Source organism: Vollenhovia emeryi, unplaced genomic scaffold (genome assembly GCF_000949405.1).
Source record: "Vollenhovia emeryi isolate VEMERY1.0 unplaced genomic scaffold, V.emery_V1.0 DF939140.1, whole genome shotgun sequence".
NCBI lineage: Eukaryota > Metazoa > Arthropoda > Insecta > Hymenoptera > Formicidae > Vollenhovia > Vollenhovia emeryi.
Window position 1 is genome coordinate 50,361 of NW_011967226.1, and position 18,482 is coordinate 68,842.

At 42.7% G+C, this 18,482-nt stretch overlaps 2 protein-coding genes across 3 annotated transcripts in view; one reads left to right on the top strand and one right to left on the bottom strand.

The window, feature by feature from the left end:
- The window catches only part of LOC105567090 (tubulin polyglutamylase TTLL4-like), a 140,050-nt gene that overhangs the window by 26,676 nt on the left and 94,892 nt on the right, over nucleotides 1–18,482 (top strand). For both annotated transcript variants that reach the window (XM_012021645.1, XM_012021644.1), the window contains exon 2: nucleotides 10,523–10,580. The gene's annotated coding sequence lies outside the window, so the exon portion shown is untranslated. The remainder of the gene's footprint in view (nucleotides 1–10,522; nucleotides 10,581–18,482) is intronic.
- On the bottom strand, nucleotides 1,816–2,804 carry LOC105567089. The gene has a single exon (XM_012021643.1). The coding sequence runs from the start codon at nucleotides 2,758–2,760 to the stop codon at nucleotides 2,233–2,235; it is 528 nt and encodes a 175-aa protein (XP_011877033.1). The 5' UTR covers nucleotides 2,761–2,804; the 3' UTR covers nucleotides 1,816–2,232.

Genomic DNA, 18,482 nt, shown 5'->3' on the forward strand with positions numbered 1-18,482 from the left:
TAAGCTACTTTGTTCGCTGAATCGTTTAATTCATTCGTCAGCTATGTAAGTAGACTAAAGAGATTGATTTGAGAAGTTTATTGTTTTAATTTTGCAGTGTTTCCATTGATTTTGAAATTAAATTTAAAAAGCGCGCGTGAGTTTCGATATTTATTGTAATTTTAACAGCTATACTGATGATATTAAAAGGATTTGCCTTTAAATTAAATTCTAAATTAGATGAGTGTATATAAAAACTCGTGCATACAGTATACTTTGCTTTTCTCTTACAAACTACAATACTTTTTATTGCAAATAATGTGGATTACTTATTTATTTTTATTAACAAAGTATCATAGTGCCAGGTGCTATCAGCATTTCACGATTGAGTGCCCCTATTAAGTAAACAAAATTGGATTATACTATCGTATAACGTGCAAATTATTCACCCTTCCGATTATTCTATTATGCTACCGATCATTGTGGTATCTTTTATCTGTCTAAGGGTTGGTTCTACCCTCGCGTGTCCACCGTAGAAAATCATGCGAAACTAGCACACACCCTATCTACCCCCCCCCCCCCCGCCCCCAGTGGACATGTGTCTGTCACATATGGACAACACGTGCGCATGATATCGATCATATCCGCATAGAATTTTCGGTCAAACGAACTATTGTCTGTCTTTTTTGTCCCTGTTCTATTTCCGAATATATTACAAAAGAATCAATATCGCGCGTCTCTGTAACTTACATGTGTTAGCACAATTGATTGGAACTATATTTTATGTATATAAAAACGTTGAAACGCTTTATATATGTGACAATACACCCTCGGAGAGGATTTCTGTTGCCGAGACAAAAAATATTCTCGGCGCATTTATATTTCTCACAGTCTTATTTAGTATAAAAATAAGGCAATATCAAAATAAAGTCAATAATTCTTATTCCCCTCTGTCGAATTAAAAAAGATTGACTCGCTATATTGAGGCAAGAGTAACTTAATATATTCTTGCGTTTAGAATAAACTTTCCCTCCGTCTTACAACGCACAAAGTTGGCACCACGATATTCAAAGACGATACACACTATCATTTTATTCTAGATTTGAGAATTTTTCATTTAAGATTAAAATATTCCTTTCCCTATATAACAAATGTAATTGGCGCTATATCGATCCTATTTTCTGATACATCGAAATGTAATAGCATTGGATCTGGAAATTTTTTTCTGTGGGTGCAGTGATACCGTTTAAGGGTAAATGATTAAATCAACATTTGAGAAAAAGAAATTTAGAATTTCTTTAGGTTTCTCTCTTTCGATGATCGCATCTGAAAGTTATAATCTCTTCGAATACGTACCTCCGTGCACCTCGAGGAAGTTTTCCCGCGTAAAATCTCCCTGCATCTTCTTATGAATGAAATAGTTTTGTCCACTGTTTCTTCGAACTTATGCTAAGTGCCTGGCCAGATCTTTTGCGTTAGACTTTGGAATTCTTGAAACATTTTCAGATCGCTAAATTTAATGAAATTTTAAAGAAATAATAAAAATAATTTTATAATTAATGAATTTAAGTATTTAAATTGTGTTAGTATTTTAATTGATGATACGAGGAAAGAATTTTTAAAGAAGATTAGATGAATTTAAAGAGTTTTTTGCGGTAATTTTTTTTTCTTTGTAGCTTTAGTATATTTGAAAAGAATAAACGAAATTTAAGGTTTCTATACTATTCTTAAAATTATTTGCTTAAGACTAAGATGAAGGGGAAGATTGATTAAAAGGTATATCTGCTTATGAGTAACATTTATTTCAAACAAACATAGTGGAAGACAAATAGGAAAGTGTCAGCGATGCTTGCTGACGTTAAAGCCGTTATCACAATCTTGAAATAACACTCTATAAATTTGTATACATATAATAGGTACAAATATCACAAACGCGACAAATGTATCGCCGTAATGTAAAAAAGAAAATAAAATATGGCGCGCCTCTCTTTCTCTTTGATGTATTAATTTTACATCTGCAAGAAACGCTCCTCTCGATCAGTCAATCGTGAATGAATTAAAATCTACATAATATAATCTAACGATCACAGTTTCGAAATGTCTGTCTAAGCTGTCGCCCCGCAATTCGATTGACAGCTTGGGTCCTCGACCTTGAGGACACGCTTCCGCGGGGGGGAAGTTGTGCGAATCTCGAGTAATCGGCTCGGGTGATCCGCCTTTGAGGTAGATGATGTCGTTCTGGATGACGACACCTCACGCCACTTGCACCTCGGGAAGCTGGTACTGCGAGAAGGCGCGCTCCTTGTAGCACAGGTCCCGGTCGGCCATGCTGAGGGTCGTCCAGTAGAAGTCGCCGGCATGAGTGTGGGCGAAGTGCACCGGCACGTAGCACTGACCAGGCACAACCGGCACGACGGTCATCTGTCCGTCCAGGCAGACGGTGATGGCGGCTCCCTCTTCGGCGTCCCGTAGCTCCTGCAGGAGCCTACGCTCCAGCGCCTCGTTGGCGTTGTTCTGATTCTCGATCTCCTCGGTGAAGATCCCCACCTGAGGCACGGCCTCCTGACGCTTGTTGCTCTTGACGTAACTGCTGGTGCGCTTCTTCAGCATTCGCAGCAGCGGCTTCAGCGGCTTCAGCATGCGTCTGCTCTTGCGGCTGCTCATGGCCTTGTCTTCCGACATCTTCAGGTTGTAGAGATTGTCGTTGAGCTCGTTCTCGAACACGTCGTTGAGCTCCAAGTCAAACAGCGTGTGGTCGCTCATGGTGGTGGTAGCGGCCATCTTTCTTCTCTCTCTTTCTCTCTTTCTCGCTATCTCTTTCCCTCTCTCTCTTTCTCTCTCCCCCTCTCTCTCTCTTTCTGTTCTCCTTCGGACCACGGTACACTGAACTTTCTTCCGAACTGTCGGAACTCGGAACACGTGGCACGAACTGTCGTTCGATAGGAACTTGGCGGGAGAACTTGAAAGCGGAGGATATGTGCTTTCGGGCAAGTCGCTTTGGAGCGAGAGGCTAGTGAGCGAATGGTACCTTAGTACGAGCAACCCCGTCCTTATATAGCCCCGCCGAGGCTGCACGGGGTAACAGAGTGGGGAAGGCAGGTGCACTCTGGCTGTGGGAACACGACGAATTCGGTGCTTCCCACGTCGAGGTCCACGCCGACCATCTGCCGGTGTTCTCCCTCCTCCGCCTTCGCCGCCCGATCGCCCACCACCTATCTCTCGGTCCTTGCGGCACCCTGCTCGCAGGGGCCCCCTTCGTGATACACATACACGTGCGCGCACACCCCCGTGATCACCCCCGTCCGACCTTCTACGTAGTGGATCCTCGCCTTTCCGCGTGACTCCGATTTCTTAGGCTTTCTAGAGGGGTCTCTTTCTCTAGGATAGAGTCCGGATTTCCAGCGTGAAGGGGGTGGTGTTGCTCCTCGAGACTGGTTCGATCCTGTTGTAACACGTTCGCGCGCGTCACGCGAGCTTGCGTGAGGTGAGACGGATTTTGTCGTCGGCTTTACACTGAATACAGAATAACCAACTTGTTGCGCCTCGCTGTTAGCATAGGAATTGGCTCGAGGATGATAAGTTGACCGCGTGTACACGACATCGGCGATAATAGAGATAATGGTATGAACGAAGAAAGCTCGATGTTTAATTACGGACTTTGTCGACTGTGGGATTCACGAAACGTTTATTACATCAACTCATGTAAAGTACAATCGATTGTGTATTCAATTTCGGCACGCGAAGTAGCGTGACTCGAGATGCAATGCAATGCAGAACTTCTACACCTTACACATGCGCGATTCTTGGGGTGAGGAAAGGTAGTTCTATAAAATTTTATACACCAAAATTTGAATGAAAATTATTGCCAAGTTTTATTATATAAAAGTTCAATTGGACACGTGCAAATATTTTAATTATTTTTTATCAACGTTTTTCACATCATCTCTAAAGTTCTCGTGAAACTACAATTACAGTCATCAAATATTATATAAACATTGATTTATTATTCAAATTTTATTAGAACCATTTTATCGAATATATTTTTTAATTGCGGTATTTATTAATTTTGTACGAGTAATTGTTGGATCGGTGATCCCTTCGGTCTAAAAAGAGCAATTCCAGCTACGATCGTTGCTGAGAATTTTTAAGCCAAAGGGTTAGCGTACAGCTAGCTGGTAAGTTATAGTAATTAACGTGCGGTAATAACGTACCCCGGCTTCCTTCATTACCCCAGTGCGCACGAGAGATTTAGAGCCGAGAAGCGTCTAGACGCCTCGTGATAGGTGCGGTGTAACCCCCGCTATTAAATACACCCTCCTCCCCTCCGACCGGATTTTTTGTTATCTCGGAACTCGGCCCCCTGTCTTCATGACACGATCACGGCGCGTCCATTAGCTGTACCGTCATAAAAAAGTCTGAAAGTTTTGTGAGAAGGTGAACTTTTTCTCCTTCACCTCTCTCGCACCCTACGAATTGCCGAGCTTTTTTTTGCGGGGTGGGACTTTTTTTCACAACCTGTTTCACGATGCGAGCGTCAGGTGAATAGTAATGGGTACGTTAGCGCCACGTAGATAAATCTATAAGCGCGTACAGTTAATAAATGTGTATCGGAAGGATTCTCGATTGTCTCCTCGTGCAGGTGCAAATAATTAATACTTAGTCTACAGACAGGGACAGGGGGAGGGAAAAAATTCACTTGTGCCAATTTAAAATCACCGGCGGTTTAGGGGCGGTTTCGGCGATGCACCTGAACAGCAGTGGAAATCCACCGAGGGTGAAAATCGAGTTGCGGAGGGGTCTTGTCGAGCTGGGCAGGCACACACCATGGCCATATGCCGTAGGCAAACTTTGTCCCCTCGGAGGACAGGTACACTCGGGTATTATTTGTTTTCGCTTGCATTTCAGAAATGTGGCTTGAGGCAGGTGAACCGAGACTGAGGCTGCAAGGGTTACTTTCCTTACTTTTGTTTTTGAATATCATTTTTCGATCTTGAAATTTTCTCAAACTGTTTCATCGAAGATTTGTTTTTACATAAATATCTCTCCGTTATTTCTGTAGTCTCATTAATTTTCTATCAACCGATAGTGTTTTTCTGCAAGCTTAGTATCAATATGCGGATTGTAATTTATGTTTATTGATATAAATTTGATATAAAGATGCTCGTGCGTTTACATATTATGTATATTATATCGATTAGTCTTTACATATATAATTTCCAATTCTGATTCGAGTTTATCTCCAATTTTAAATGCTCGGAAAGTTCATCGAATATTTGATATCATATTATTAACTTAACGGGCGTTTCACCTTTATTTTTAACTCGAGCGAGCCCGCGATTTCTGCCTCGTTGCACATTTAGCCGAAAAATCATCGACCTTTCGCACGAATGGCGAATTTACAAGCGTCATGGATAATTAAGCATATCGATCAACAAGTTTCACCCACGTGGTAGCCAAGTCAATGGAGTGTGTCGCGTGTAAGGTATCGCGCAAACATAAATTCGCCGAAGCGCTCAAGCCTCGCTTATTTCCGGTCACATGGAATTAACATAGGTGACCAGGTAGCATGAAACAATATATTCGCAGATAATTGTCGCGTTTGCCGATCTACTGAATCTAACGGATTTAATCGCGGCAGCGAGTCCAGCCCGAGCGTCCCTCTAACTCGTAGGCAGCTCTCTAATGAAAATTGAGGAAACGGATAATTCCGCGCGTTTCCTGTTAACCGTGGATTTAAACCGGTTTGCCAGCAGATCCGCGGACGTTCTGTTCTAACAGTCCCCGGGGACCGCCCGTCTCACTCCCCGCCGCTCACCACGCGTTGGTAAGAGGCGATCGTTCTCATCTCGCAGGATCCTCACGCCGCCGGATCGGATAGATCTTACAACCGGTTCTTAATACGACCGTCAAATTTTAATTAATTCGAGACCGTTCGCGCGGTGTCCTGATTTAAAGCCGCGCCCACGTGTTTTCGTGCGGGCGCGCACGTCGTCCCGGAGGCGTCTTACGTGGAATTAATAATTCATGATCGTTTTGCTCATTCGCTATATGGCGGCAACAGCGATTTGGAAACGTTTCATTGGATCTTAGCAGTCGCACCGTGTATCCCTCCGGAGATTTATACTCGTTTTACGGCGTCGATAATGACGTATCGCCCAAGCGAAACGTAAGGTCACAGGCGCGTGCGACATGACAAATTTCAAAGATACGTTTTGCGATGCCCCTTCAGCAGAACGTAACGCTCCAGGCCAATTAGCGACACAAACTCCTCGTTTAGGCGTTAATGTATTTCGACTTTACGATTTCGAAATTGTTTTTAACTCGATACATTAGCGACAGTTTTCACGTTGGAGAATGTCAAGATGTAAATATTCTATCGATCTTCTCCAACGTCATTTTACTATGTATTGTAAAGTTTCTTGAAATTAATTTCGTGTCACTGCTTTCCAACTCTTACTTAAGCGAGAAATCACTCTTGATTATAAAGATAGCCGTGCATTTTTCAACTTAGTAATATTATATTTATGAGTTTAATCAGAATTTGTTTGCATCGAGACAGCTGAAGTTAGAGAAAAATGTTATTTTCGCTGAGAAACACAGCACCCGACGCCATTATCACGCTCGCAAATTATACGCGCCGCTTCGAGTCTCGCAAAAACAGCGCGTCATATTCCTATATTTATTCCGCGCCTCCCGACGAGGGTATTAGATTATGCAAATCGCATGCGGAACGAGTGTCGCGGGTCCCATCAGATAAAACGTTATTCTATAGGTGGAGCGTGCGATCCCCTTCACGTTCGGCCGTGGCAAACATTAGAGGTGAGCGATATGACACGATCTTGATTAAAACGCTACCCCTGGCATTCTGCCACGCGATAATATCGCTTATCGCGTCATTAACCGACGAGAAAAGGGATTCGCGAACGCTTGAATAATCGGACTGAACGTGCGTCGCGGAATGCGTCTAAAGGATGGCTCGAGGATGCACGCGTGCGTTTCTTTTATTTATTTTTCGCAGCGTCCTACAAGGATCCTTTTACGATTCCGTAAAGCGCCATCGCACGTATCGGTGAATATCGGACGTTATACAATCTGACATTATTTTACCGATCTGGAAACGGGATACCTGCGAGAATTAACGAGATATAAATTACTTGCTTTGATTTGGGGATCTACCCTATTTTTATGCAGGTAAAAGAAAAGATTAAAAGCAACGCATTATAAGCAAATTTCCGCAGTCTTCACTCCAATAAATACCATGTGATTACGTAACATAACCACTCGTCAAAGGAGTTGCAGCCATTCTCGGAAAGATTGCGATCATGGAAATGCTCGTGAAGCGCCCGAGAACGCGATTCCACATTTTCATTAGCATATAATTAATATATGAGCAATGACCGCGGCATTCTTTGCGCTCACGCATCAAGTCCGACTTGCGCACGCACGTTCGACGATGCAACGGGTAGATGCGAGAAAGGAGGGCCCAAGCGTGGCTGAAGGGAAAAGGGAAGGCGAAGAAACGAGCAGGCCAACCTAAAACAGTAGTAGTGACCCCCGGGGCTGAGCAGGCCCAAACAAGAAGTCCCTTCTGACGTCACCGGCAGGTGCAAGCAGAAGTGCATCCTCGTCCGCCGCGCTCCTCTCGCTCTCGCTCCCTTTCTCCGCTTTCCGCCTTCCTCTGCTTCTTTTTCTGCTTCCTCCTCGCGCACTCGCGTGTAATCGTGCCGATTTCGAGATCGAGATAACTCGGCCTGTGCACGGCGCCCACCGTGAATCCGGTTGGTTTCTGTTGAAAATTTCTGACGTACGTTACTCGGCCGCGGTCGCTCCGCTCGCTCTCTCGCGGACTTTAATAAATGGTTTCCTTTGCGGCTTATTGAGTCGGTTGTGGATAAATTGGCGAGATGATTGCAGGGGCGAAACAAAGGATACGCAATATCGAGATATCCGTATTTCGTAATGCGCAAAACTGTCCAGGATAGAGACACCCGACGCTGGATGCTCTCTCTCATACATTCTGTAGCTTTGAAGAGTATTTTGCAGCAGGGACATTTTATCATCGATATCATTTAATTTTTTAATCAACTTAAAATTTTTTAGAATAAACTGACTCGACAAAATTTCATTTCGTTTCTTTTTGTATCATGCAACATGATTTACATAAAATTAATTGAGAAGTACAATAATATATCACTGTCTGTGTATAAAACTTTCTAATCTTTTTGGCAGGTAATTCGATATTATTCGAACTCGAATTAGTTTGAATTTAATGTCGTTGTGGAGGGTAATAAAAAAATATATCCCCCCCCCACCCCCGGAAACGCTTTGTGCCGTCGAGATTTAAAGGCCATCCGAAAACTCGATCCTAATCTACCCTTAGCGATGGTGCGTCTAATCGAAAGGCGATATGATTCCCCTGATGAAACACCCTAAGAGCGGTAATAAAATATCCCACCGAGAACATTCCACGGATTTTAATGCCCGATAGCATCGTTTGTAAGTGGAACGACGAAATCCGTACGAGCTGCCGCGCCGGTGCCAAGATAGGCTGCGTCCCGCTTCACTTCTCGAGGCGAAGGTAACTGCATCCGTGGCTGATGCAGCGAGTTATCTCGATCTTAAAATCGGTACCATTACGCGTGAGCGCGCGCGAGAAAAGAGAGAAGGCCGCGTTGATTCTCTTACGCGCATTCCTCAAGTTGATTCGCCCGATGCAAATTGCACGATGCAGTACGCAACGATAATTATCGCGTAACATTTGCACTTTGCTTTCCATCTGACTTGATTTTGTATACCGTACCTGGGTTAAGTGTGATCTTCGGAACCTTTGTCGGGTAATCATATTTAACGTTATATAATATGTATAATATGATTAGAGGCTGTACGGTTTTATTAGCTATCGAACAATCGTACACCCACAGAAAATATTTTTGGATCCAACGCTATTACACTTCAATGTATCGTAAAATAGGATCGATATAGTGCCAGCCATATTTATTATAGGGAAAGGAATATTTTAATCTTAAATGAAAAATTCCAAAATTCTAAAATAAAATGATAGTATACATCGTCTTTTGTGGAATATCGCGGTGCCAACTTGGTGCGTTGTAAGATGGAGGGAAAATTTATTCTAAACGCAAGAATACTTACATTTATATAAGTTACTCTTGTCTCAATATAGTAAGTAAATCTTTTTTAATTCAATAGAGGAGAATAAGAATTGTTGATTTTATTTCGATATCGTCTTATGTTTATACTAAATGAGGTTGTGAGAAATATAAATGCGTCAAGAATACTTTTGTCTCGGTAACAGAAATCCTTTCTGAGGGTGTAAAGCCTTTCTTGTTCCTCTCGTGTGGATCGCAGTCTTCTTGGCACTTCCTTTTTAATCGTCAGTCGATATCTTTATTTATTAATTGATAGGAAAAAAATCAAAAGGATAAAAAAAGGATAAAAAAGCGACAAAGATACAGCAAAGAGAAGATGTTATTAAAGAACGAGGAGACCTCGTGTTTATACCCAAGGCGAAAAATAGTCCAATTCTTCTTCTCTTCTTCCCCCTCTTCTCTCTACCGTATACAGCTTTTATCCTATGTCTCTATTTTTGTCTTTATTTTTTGCCTAGAATGGTAATCGTTTTAGGCAGATAGATGCCATTCTCAGACAGAGATCTTGCTTGGAATTTTATTTCTCGTCTCGCGCAAACAAATCCGAATTTAACGCGTGCAAGGAATTTGTAAACAATACTATTCTCCTTTTTTCTTGAAAATAATTCGTACAAATCATTCCATACGAATGACTCGTCACGGATTCTTATTATTTCTAACATTAACGTGATACTTAAATGAAAACTTCATAATCGCAATACATTATATCTGAATCGTGTAATATTTTTAGTCTACCATTTTATAATTGTGTTAAATATGTAAGTAAAACTTTTCTATATTTATTACTTAACGAATGCAGTAATAAAACAATGTAACTAAATCTATACAGAGAGAAAGAGAGATAAAGAAAACATATGACATATTTTTGAAAGGGACTGTACGTAATTAGGGATGTATTAAAGTCGTATAAAATTTATTTATTATTTGATTGCACTTGTTACCTCAAATGATCGCATCAGCCTAGCGGGTGCTGTTTGCCACTTCGCGGCGAACAGAGTGAATTTATAGTAGGCCGACATTATTACACTTTTTCGGTGCTTATTAAATATTTTTTAGGGGGTGTCGGTCGCGGGTCGATACAAATTTCGGTTATTAAGGCGGCACCATGTGTAATCGAGTCGAATTACCGAGGGACGCCCGGCGGTTTCTAACGAGCTTTTTTTTTTACCGCTCGTAATTCGTAAAGCTCGGCGTGTCTTCGACGAAACGTTTGATGATCGCGTTGAAGTGCGCCCGCGATTTATAATTTGCCGCGTTTTCCTTCGTTTTGTATCCGGCCGCGGCCGCGCGTTGGCCGGCCGGGACGCGTTTTATCACCCATGCAATAAAACGCACTGTTATTTCGTGAATTAACGTTTCTCTAATTTTTGCCGCAGGTGAAGCAGCAACGCGGGACGACTGAAGCGGATCGACGAGTTCCGGGTGGCGGTATTGGTGAGTCCATGTACATATTTTTACGCAAGCCTTGCGCCAAGCACGTTGCGCTATTTTACATTTAATGTTACTCTACTCAAACCGTACATACTTATCTTATTAATTATTTTATGCGTTCGTTGTTATATTCTGCATTAATGCATTTTCACACGCAAAACTGAAAAACGCTTTAATTTAGCGCTAAAATATACGCGACAACGATCATCCGCGAATTGTTAATTAATTTTTCGCAGTGAACATTGAAACCTGCGCGACAAAATGAAAGATGTCGTTCAGTATTTCGCCGTTTTCTTACGTTCGAGCGATCCATCCTTCGCGGATAAATTCTTTATGCGTCTCAACTCGCTCGTCCATCCGTCAGAGAACCACGCGGAATCCTTTGTCCCCTCGGACCGGTCCATGGAATTTCCGTGGACGGAATAAAAAGGGCTGGACCATAAAGCCGCGATCCCTTTCGATCCCATTGAAACGTTGAAGCGGTACTGGGTGGGGTTAAGGGTGGCCACGGGGGTGAATGCAATATTATTCAAAATCACGAAAAATCTCCGTTCGTATTTCGTTATTTTCGGGTTCCATTGGGGATCGTAGATGCATATCTTACACAGCGCGTTGAATAGGCCACCGTACGGGGTAAGCACCGGCCGGTGTTTGTTCGTCATTTCTCCCCTTCGTCCCCGTCCCGCGCCACAACGAGAGCCGAGAGATGCGAGTGATCCAGGTAAAAAGGGTCAAACGCACGCACAAAGGGCGCCCTCGCGCGACCGAGCACATGTGCGCGCAGGCACGCAATCATAAAAGCGACACTTCGATCTTGCGCCTAGAGCGAATCGAACGTATTGAAAGAGAATTCAAGACGTTTCAAGGGTTGATTCGTCGTCGTCATCGGCCGTCGCCGACTCGCCTCTCGCCGGGAAAACTTGTCGCGCGCACCACCGACTGTACGGCGCGCGCATATGCAACGCGGTTTCCGCAGCTGCCGTTGCGCAGCCCTTTCTCTACATTTTCACAAAGCACACCAGGTGTGCGATTGAAATTGCCAGCATCGTAGATTTACGCCGGAAACGGAAAAATTAGTCCGCGAACAACTAATTGTCTTAGTTATTGCACTTGTCGCTAACATCCTGAACTTTGACTCGGAGATCTTTTATCCCGCGACTCAACCCTTTCACAGGTGCATCCCGTCGGAGGGGAAACCCTTTTCCGTATTGTTCGCAGGTTTCCGCTAACCCTTTCGGTGCTTCGCAGGTAAAAGGGTTGGGACTTTGGGTTAACGGCTCGAAGGGTTGTGCAGAAGATGTCGGATTAACGGTGCGGTAGGACGAAATTATTCGGGGTGAACTATTTACCCGACATTGCGTACAATACTTTTCGTTGGTGTAATTTGACATTTTTCTCAAATCTTCTTGGCTGAAAAATTAAAAAGTAATCTATGACATACTTTTAAAATATAGATATAGATATATAGATTTATATTTTTAAGAACTCTATCAAACTATCGCCGCTATTTGATCTGGGAAAAATTCAGAGTGCTTTGCGATATTTCTCAAAGCATATGTATATATTTCTTTTTCAAGTCATGAAATATATTTATATCGATTTACTATTAAACTATCTTCATCAATAACAGTAAAAGTTTGAATGTGGATTGCATCACGCTTTCAATCGCTTCCGGTCTTCTTCGACAATTTACATTTCGAAGATAATTGTACGTGATGAAACGTCGAGAAATAATCTTTTAGGAATCGCGAAAGAATTGTGCAATTTTAGAAAAAAATAAAACGAGATCGAATAAAATCTCGAAGAAAGACTCTTTTTGAAGATCCTCGCAAGTTCGAACAGATCCGTTTCGCCATTCTGCACAAAGGCGGAATGATTTCTGCTCAAGAAGAAAAGATTTCTTTTTGTGTAACGCGTTACGTGAACTCGAAATGCTTGCAGCAGATTCCGTGCGTCGGATCCTCCGGTGCAGGTTCAAACCTGCACAGAGCATTCAGGGCACACTCGCTTTGATCGAGTTTCTTCACGGGCAAGCGGCAAACGAGACGAGTTCGAACTTGCTCGATCTTCCATACAGATCAGTATTTGGTCCTCGTTTCGAAGTCTTGCGTAAAGGAGGATGCCGGATGCGAGGACCTGCCGCGACGCTTGAAAAGCGAATCGAACGTGGGTGAGTGCATTCTCGGGGGGTTGTGAGAAAGTCTGTTTAAAAGGGCGCATTCTAACTCTCTCGCGTGATGCCACGACACGTAGTTTTCAATGGCGAATTTCATCATCTCAGATACGCCATAGAAAGGGGAAGGATTCGTATGGTTGCGAGCAACTGTGTCCGCGACGCATAAATTTTACTTCGGGACATCCTCGAAATTTTCACTCGTTGCTTTTGTACAATGCTAAGAACCGGTCGATGCAAATCTTCATCAACATACCCCTTAGACTTGCAGAAAGGAAACCTTGCTTCTAAGGATTGAATTTTCCTCGCGTTTTTATCGTACACTGTTACGTATAAGATATAATATTTTACTTACGTAAAATAGTTTAATTGTGCATTTGTAAAAAGTAGTAAGACTACGCGAGTCACATTTTCTTGGACTTTAGATTTCAAGTCCTTCGGAACGTTAACTTAATCAAGACGTCAACGCGTTTATGATGAGCTTGATAGTCTCTAAGATCAATATGAAAATCCTAATATCAACATCAAACATTACTCGGTACACCCAGTTCGAGAGTCTCGACAAACTTCTTGGAGGACTGCGCGGGGTGATATTCCTTCCTTCCGTATCGAACCTTAGGATCGAAAAGATTTTCCAAAGTCTTGCGCGTCGAGCTCGGAAAGATCCGTTTCCATTTACGAGTCACCATTATGTCCCTAAATAAACAGCTGTTCCCCGTAAAGTCCTGCACCTATGTAAACACAAGATCCTGACGAAACTGCCGCATGCTCGATCGATTTGTGTGATTCACCCGACCGGGGGTGAAGGAGAAGAAAAAATTTTCGAGCGGAGGGAGAGTTTTGAAAGGAGAGTGTGTCGGAAGGAGAGGGTCGCATTGAAGATCGCAGGACCGTGAATCTGCCTTCGGGGCACGGATCCATTCTTAAAGGATTATCATTATAAATTATACATTTCCCTTCTTCCCTTTCTGTGCCGCCCTCCTACACTGCCGCCGGATGACCGGTAGCAGCTTAAGGATTTCTATCACTGGATTAGCGTGGACCGTGTCATCGTGGTATCCTGTCTATTCGATTCGTCTTCCTTCGGGAGAAGAGATGCTCGTGGATTCTTTTTCGTTTCGCGTTTTACGATCCCCCTTTTTTTGGACGCTGCATCCCGTTCGGATGCGAGTAACATTCGGTCCTGTCGAGTGCGTTTTATTTCTGGGAGGTCGGACGCGGATGTAGCGATATCGCAGATGCGCAAGACTTGTAAGTCCGTCATATTCGTTAAGTATAAAAAGATACTAAACAGATTCTGAAACAATGCATGAAAAAGAAGACGATAAACGGTATACTTTGTGTGAAAAGTATCGTGCAGCAAATATTCTTATATAAATATACATATAATTTTGTAACAGCTAATAATGTTAGATACCAGTTCTCACTATTAATATGCAATATACATATAATTACCATTAGAAGCATAATAATGATTTACAAAAATTACTCTCTGTCTCCAAGTGTTATTGGTTTTATAATTTAAGATATCTAGAAATAATGTAATATTACATGTCGCATTTAAAATTATTTAATTCTAAAAATTGAAAGAAAAAAAAAGAGAGAATCTTAATAATTTTAGCTTATTGATGAAACGCGATAAAATTTGATTATTTTTACAATTACAATTTTCCTGGGTAATTTGCACGCGATACAAGACGGCGCTATATCTCGTCTATTGTGAAATTTATCACGCTTCTATTAAGTATCGGCGCCTCACGAAACGCTCAACGCTGATTCATTCGTCGACATGATGACGTTCTTCTGGGTCGCCGCGCCGTCTGGGCTCGCCCCGAATCGCCAAAGTACGATAACAATTATTCGAAAATGCCCGTTCGAATGTCAAAGGTGACAATGACTTTTCGCGAAGATGAGACGACGGCCATCGCCGACGGCCTTCCCTTCGTCTTTGTGCCCACCGAGTCTTTTTTTACGTACACGTGGAGGAGCAGTTTGATGGGTCTCTTTGGCTGGGGCCTTTTCTCGCGCGCGAAGGGTCCTGTGGGCGGAGCGGTTGGCCGAGAAAGGACCTCATTCGAGTCCGGCGGTGAGGATTCTCTAGGATCCTGACCAGTGGGATAAGGAATGAGCTTTCAAAGGGGCTGAAATTGAACACGTGCAAGGGTGAGCCAGAGAAGGAGAAAGCGAAAAGGAACGTAGAAAAAGAAAGAGAGAAGAGCAAGAGTCTTGTGGGTCCTTCGAAGATTTCTGAGTCAGATAACGTTATTCATCCAGGGCTGCAGTCTTATCTTTTCTATAAATTCCATTATGACTATCTCGTAATTGTCCGAAATTCATTGTTTAAAGTATTATTTGTGTTTCAATATTTAATTTAATATAATCTCTTTTAACGCCCAAATAAATGTGCGAATATCTGCGGCACATTTTATGAGAATAACTTATGAAAATTCATAAGTTATTATATTTAAATTATTATATTTTTATAAATTTTAAATTAGAAGATTGAAATAGCTAATTTATTATTATTCTATACATTTGTTTTAAAGGTAATTTGTTTTATAATATTATTTTACACAGTTCGGACAATCTACCGACTGTTTTGTCCTTACGTAAAATTTAACAAACATTGCTAAAATTATGGACTCGTGAATGCGAACAAATTGAGACAAATTGACAACTTGCGCTTCTTTACAAAGGATCCTTGTGAAATAGTTAATATAAATATACGTGATTCCGTGGTTTCCATTTCTAGAGAAAAATTAAGCGACGGTTTCCCGTTCGGAAATGTCCGATTTCACAAATGAGTTTCTTGAAATTGCTTCTCAGGATCGGCGATCGAATGCGGCCCTGCGTGCCTCGAGCTCATCATCTATCTCGCCTATCCTACGAAGTCGAGACTCCTAGATATCCCTCCGCGCCTAACCTATGCCTAGAGAAGCCACATTTTTTTCCCCATCCGCGTCCGGCACATCCATTAGAACACGTGCATCCACTGCCGTGTAACAAGTGCCCCGTCGACGCTATAAACCCCCACGAGGCACAAAAAACCGTGGTCCGTCCAGAGAGTGAGATCCCCCTTTCTCCTCTCCTTTCCTGTATTCTTCCCTCTCCCTTTCCCCCCCCCCCCCGCTCGTTCTCTTTCTCGCAACGTCCGAAATAGCCTAATGACTATTATAATCTCCTTGTACGTCGGTGGCACGATTTCTTTTATCCTTCGCGCGAGGCGACTACCAACGCGGGAAAAGAAATCTTCCGTATCATTACGTTGGCGTGATGAACAACAGAAGGGAAAAATCCCTTCCGTGTTATTATAAGATGATTTCGTGGCGTGCGTGGAAATTGGTATTTCTTCTCGCGTGAGACTCCTCTGCCTTTTTATACGCGCTCCCCGCGTGACTGGAGAGGCAACCGGATTTTCCGTGGAACGCGTTTCTCTCTCGCTGCGTCGCACAATTAAATGCATATCTCTTTTCTTTCTTTATCTCTCGACCACCTCGGTGAAATAATGATACATTAGATTGCGCAACAAGTCCAATAGAGTCAGTCATTTATTTGAAATGAATAATCAAATACCTTTTTACACACAATGGTAATTGATTAAAGATGTTACCTTAAGATCCCATCGTGGAAAAAATACCTGAAGCTGAAACGTTCGAAAAACCATATAGCTAAATTATGTGCTTGAAAACTTCCAATTACACTTCCATGTCAACGACCCGTGAGATTTAGGAGGGCCTTTTGGTTTATTCAATATTTTGAACATCGCTAAGTCCCTCGTAATTTCGTAGGTTTTTTTTTCCTTGTGAATCGCCAAGCGTGTATTGCTCCTTTTCGGTGGCAACGGTGCGGCGATTTCCGCTCGAAAGAAAACATCGCGAAACCCTCGATCGCGTTTGTCCGTCGCGAGTGCCCGAGGAGAAGCCTCGGTTTCTCACCTCGAACTTTTCTTTACTCCGCGACGTTCCCCGAGATCGCGTTATGCCACGCCTGACGCAACGTTATCGTCGCGTATAGTCCCGAAATCGTGTTATTAAATCACTTTTAAAAGATTTAATTACAGCGGCCTTTTTCGGCACGACTCGGCCGAAAATAACGAACGAGGCATCCGACTCTCACATCAGCTGACAACAAGAACGAATTCGAGCAATTACTTCTCCATACACGGTCTCGCCTCTCGAATGATCACCGTAACTGGTTGGTCCCTCCCTCGAAACAAAAATTACTCTGCCAAACTCGTTGCCGCCACCGTTGTGCAATCAACACGTGGTGTTATTTTAACCTGTAACGCGTGCCTTGTTCGCGGTATTTCATACAGTTCTCTACAGATAGGTTTCTATTTCCTTTATGAAAGAGAAAGTTTATTGCAGTAAAAAAATAACTTAAAATTGTCGTATAACTAAAATACAGAGTGAATTAAACGTTAATTAGAGCAATTCTTGGTAAATTAATTTGCAAAATGTAAGAAAACTTTAATTGCTCAAACATTTCTGGCGTGAGTATTTCGATGTTGATTAGTTCATATGGCAAACGTGAAGGAATCGCTAGATACAGAGTCCGCTCATAAAATTTGTCGTGATTCTTGTCTCATTTCTAGCCGAGCAATCAAGGCGGATGATTCGACAGCTGTTGCTCGTCTTTTTGATGGCGAGCCAGGCCTTGGGTATAACGTTTAACCAAGAGCACGGAGGGAGAGTATATTGGTAGCTGTAGAGAAACGGGAGTGACCTGTCGTCACGGAATATTAGGGTGGTGAACGCGCGAAAGAAGGGTGGTTGCGACAAAAGTGGCTCGTCCGCGAGGGAAGAAAGAAGAGAGGTCGGCGGAGAGTCCCGAAATCGGTCGGCTCAAAGGCAAGAAACGAGATGCCGCGGGCCCCAGCTAACGCGGCGGAACGGGTGGTCCCCGTTCGTGCATGTTAGACCGCCACCGCTTCTCTTTACCTTCCTTTGAGCGCTCCTGCCTCGATCTTTCTACCGGGCAACGCGAAAATCGGCGTGACGCGATTGCCTTTTCAACCTCTCGACGATCGCGGATTTTTTTCCCCGCTGCCATCGATTTTATTCAACACCTTAGATTCGGGCGAACAATTCGGGTGGTAGGGACCTCCGAAAAGGTCTCAGCGACCGTGAAAATCGTGGCGCACAATGCTGTCAGTACAGACTGTGCATTATCCATCCACCGCGGAAAAGTGGCGCGAAAATCCTGCGGCTCGGCGTGTCGACCTCGCGTGGAAAATTATTTCGATCTAGAACGGACTTGCCGAGTAATTTTCTTATTCGGTATCAACTTCATGCTCGTTCCGACGGAAACGAGCGGTGGAGTATATAGACCGATCACGGTTCATGTTTGCCGAGGCTCGAACGCGTTTGTCAAGTCAAACAATTTTCATTGATCGTGTCCAATTTTAGAGAGCCCTTCGAATTGATTTGCGTGCACGAATTTAGCGAGCGAGAATCACGAAATTTCTCTGCAATGCTCAAGTAATTTTTAAGCGATTATTCCTCCCTGTAAAAATTCTTACATTGTCAAATGCCAAATGGGGATAGCATATAGAATCGAAATATTTTGCAAATAGTTAGATATTTTTCTCATATTTCAAAACAAAATTTTATATTGCTACCATCATGTTACGAATCATATTGTGAAAAATCCTAAAATTACCGCAATTATTTTTATATTTATTAATGTTTTTATATACCTACAATTAAAACAGTTTTTATTAGCGCAGATAA

What these genes read in the sequence shown, in the direction of transcription:
- LOC105567089 (XM_012021643.1), bottom strand. Translation starts at nt 2,760, where the DNA reads ATGGCCGCTACCACCACCATGAGCGACCACACGCTGTTTGACTTGGAG.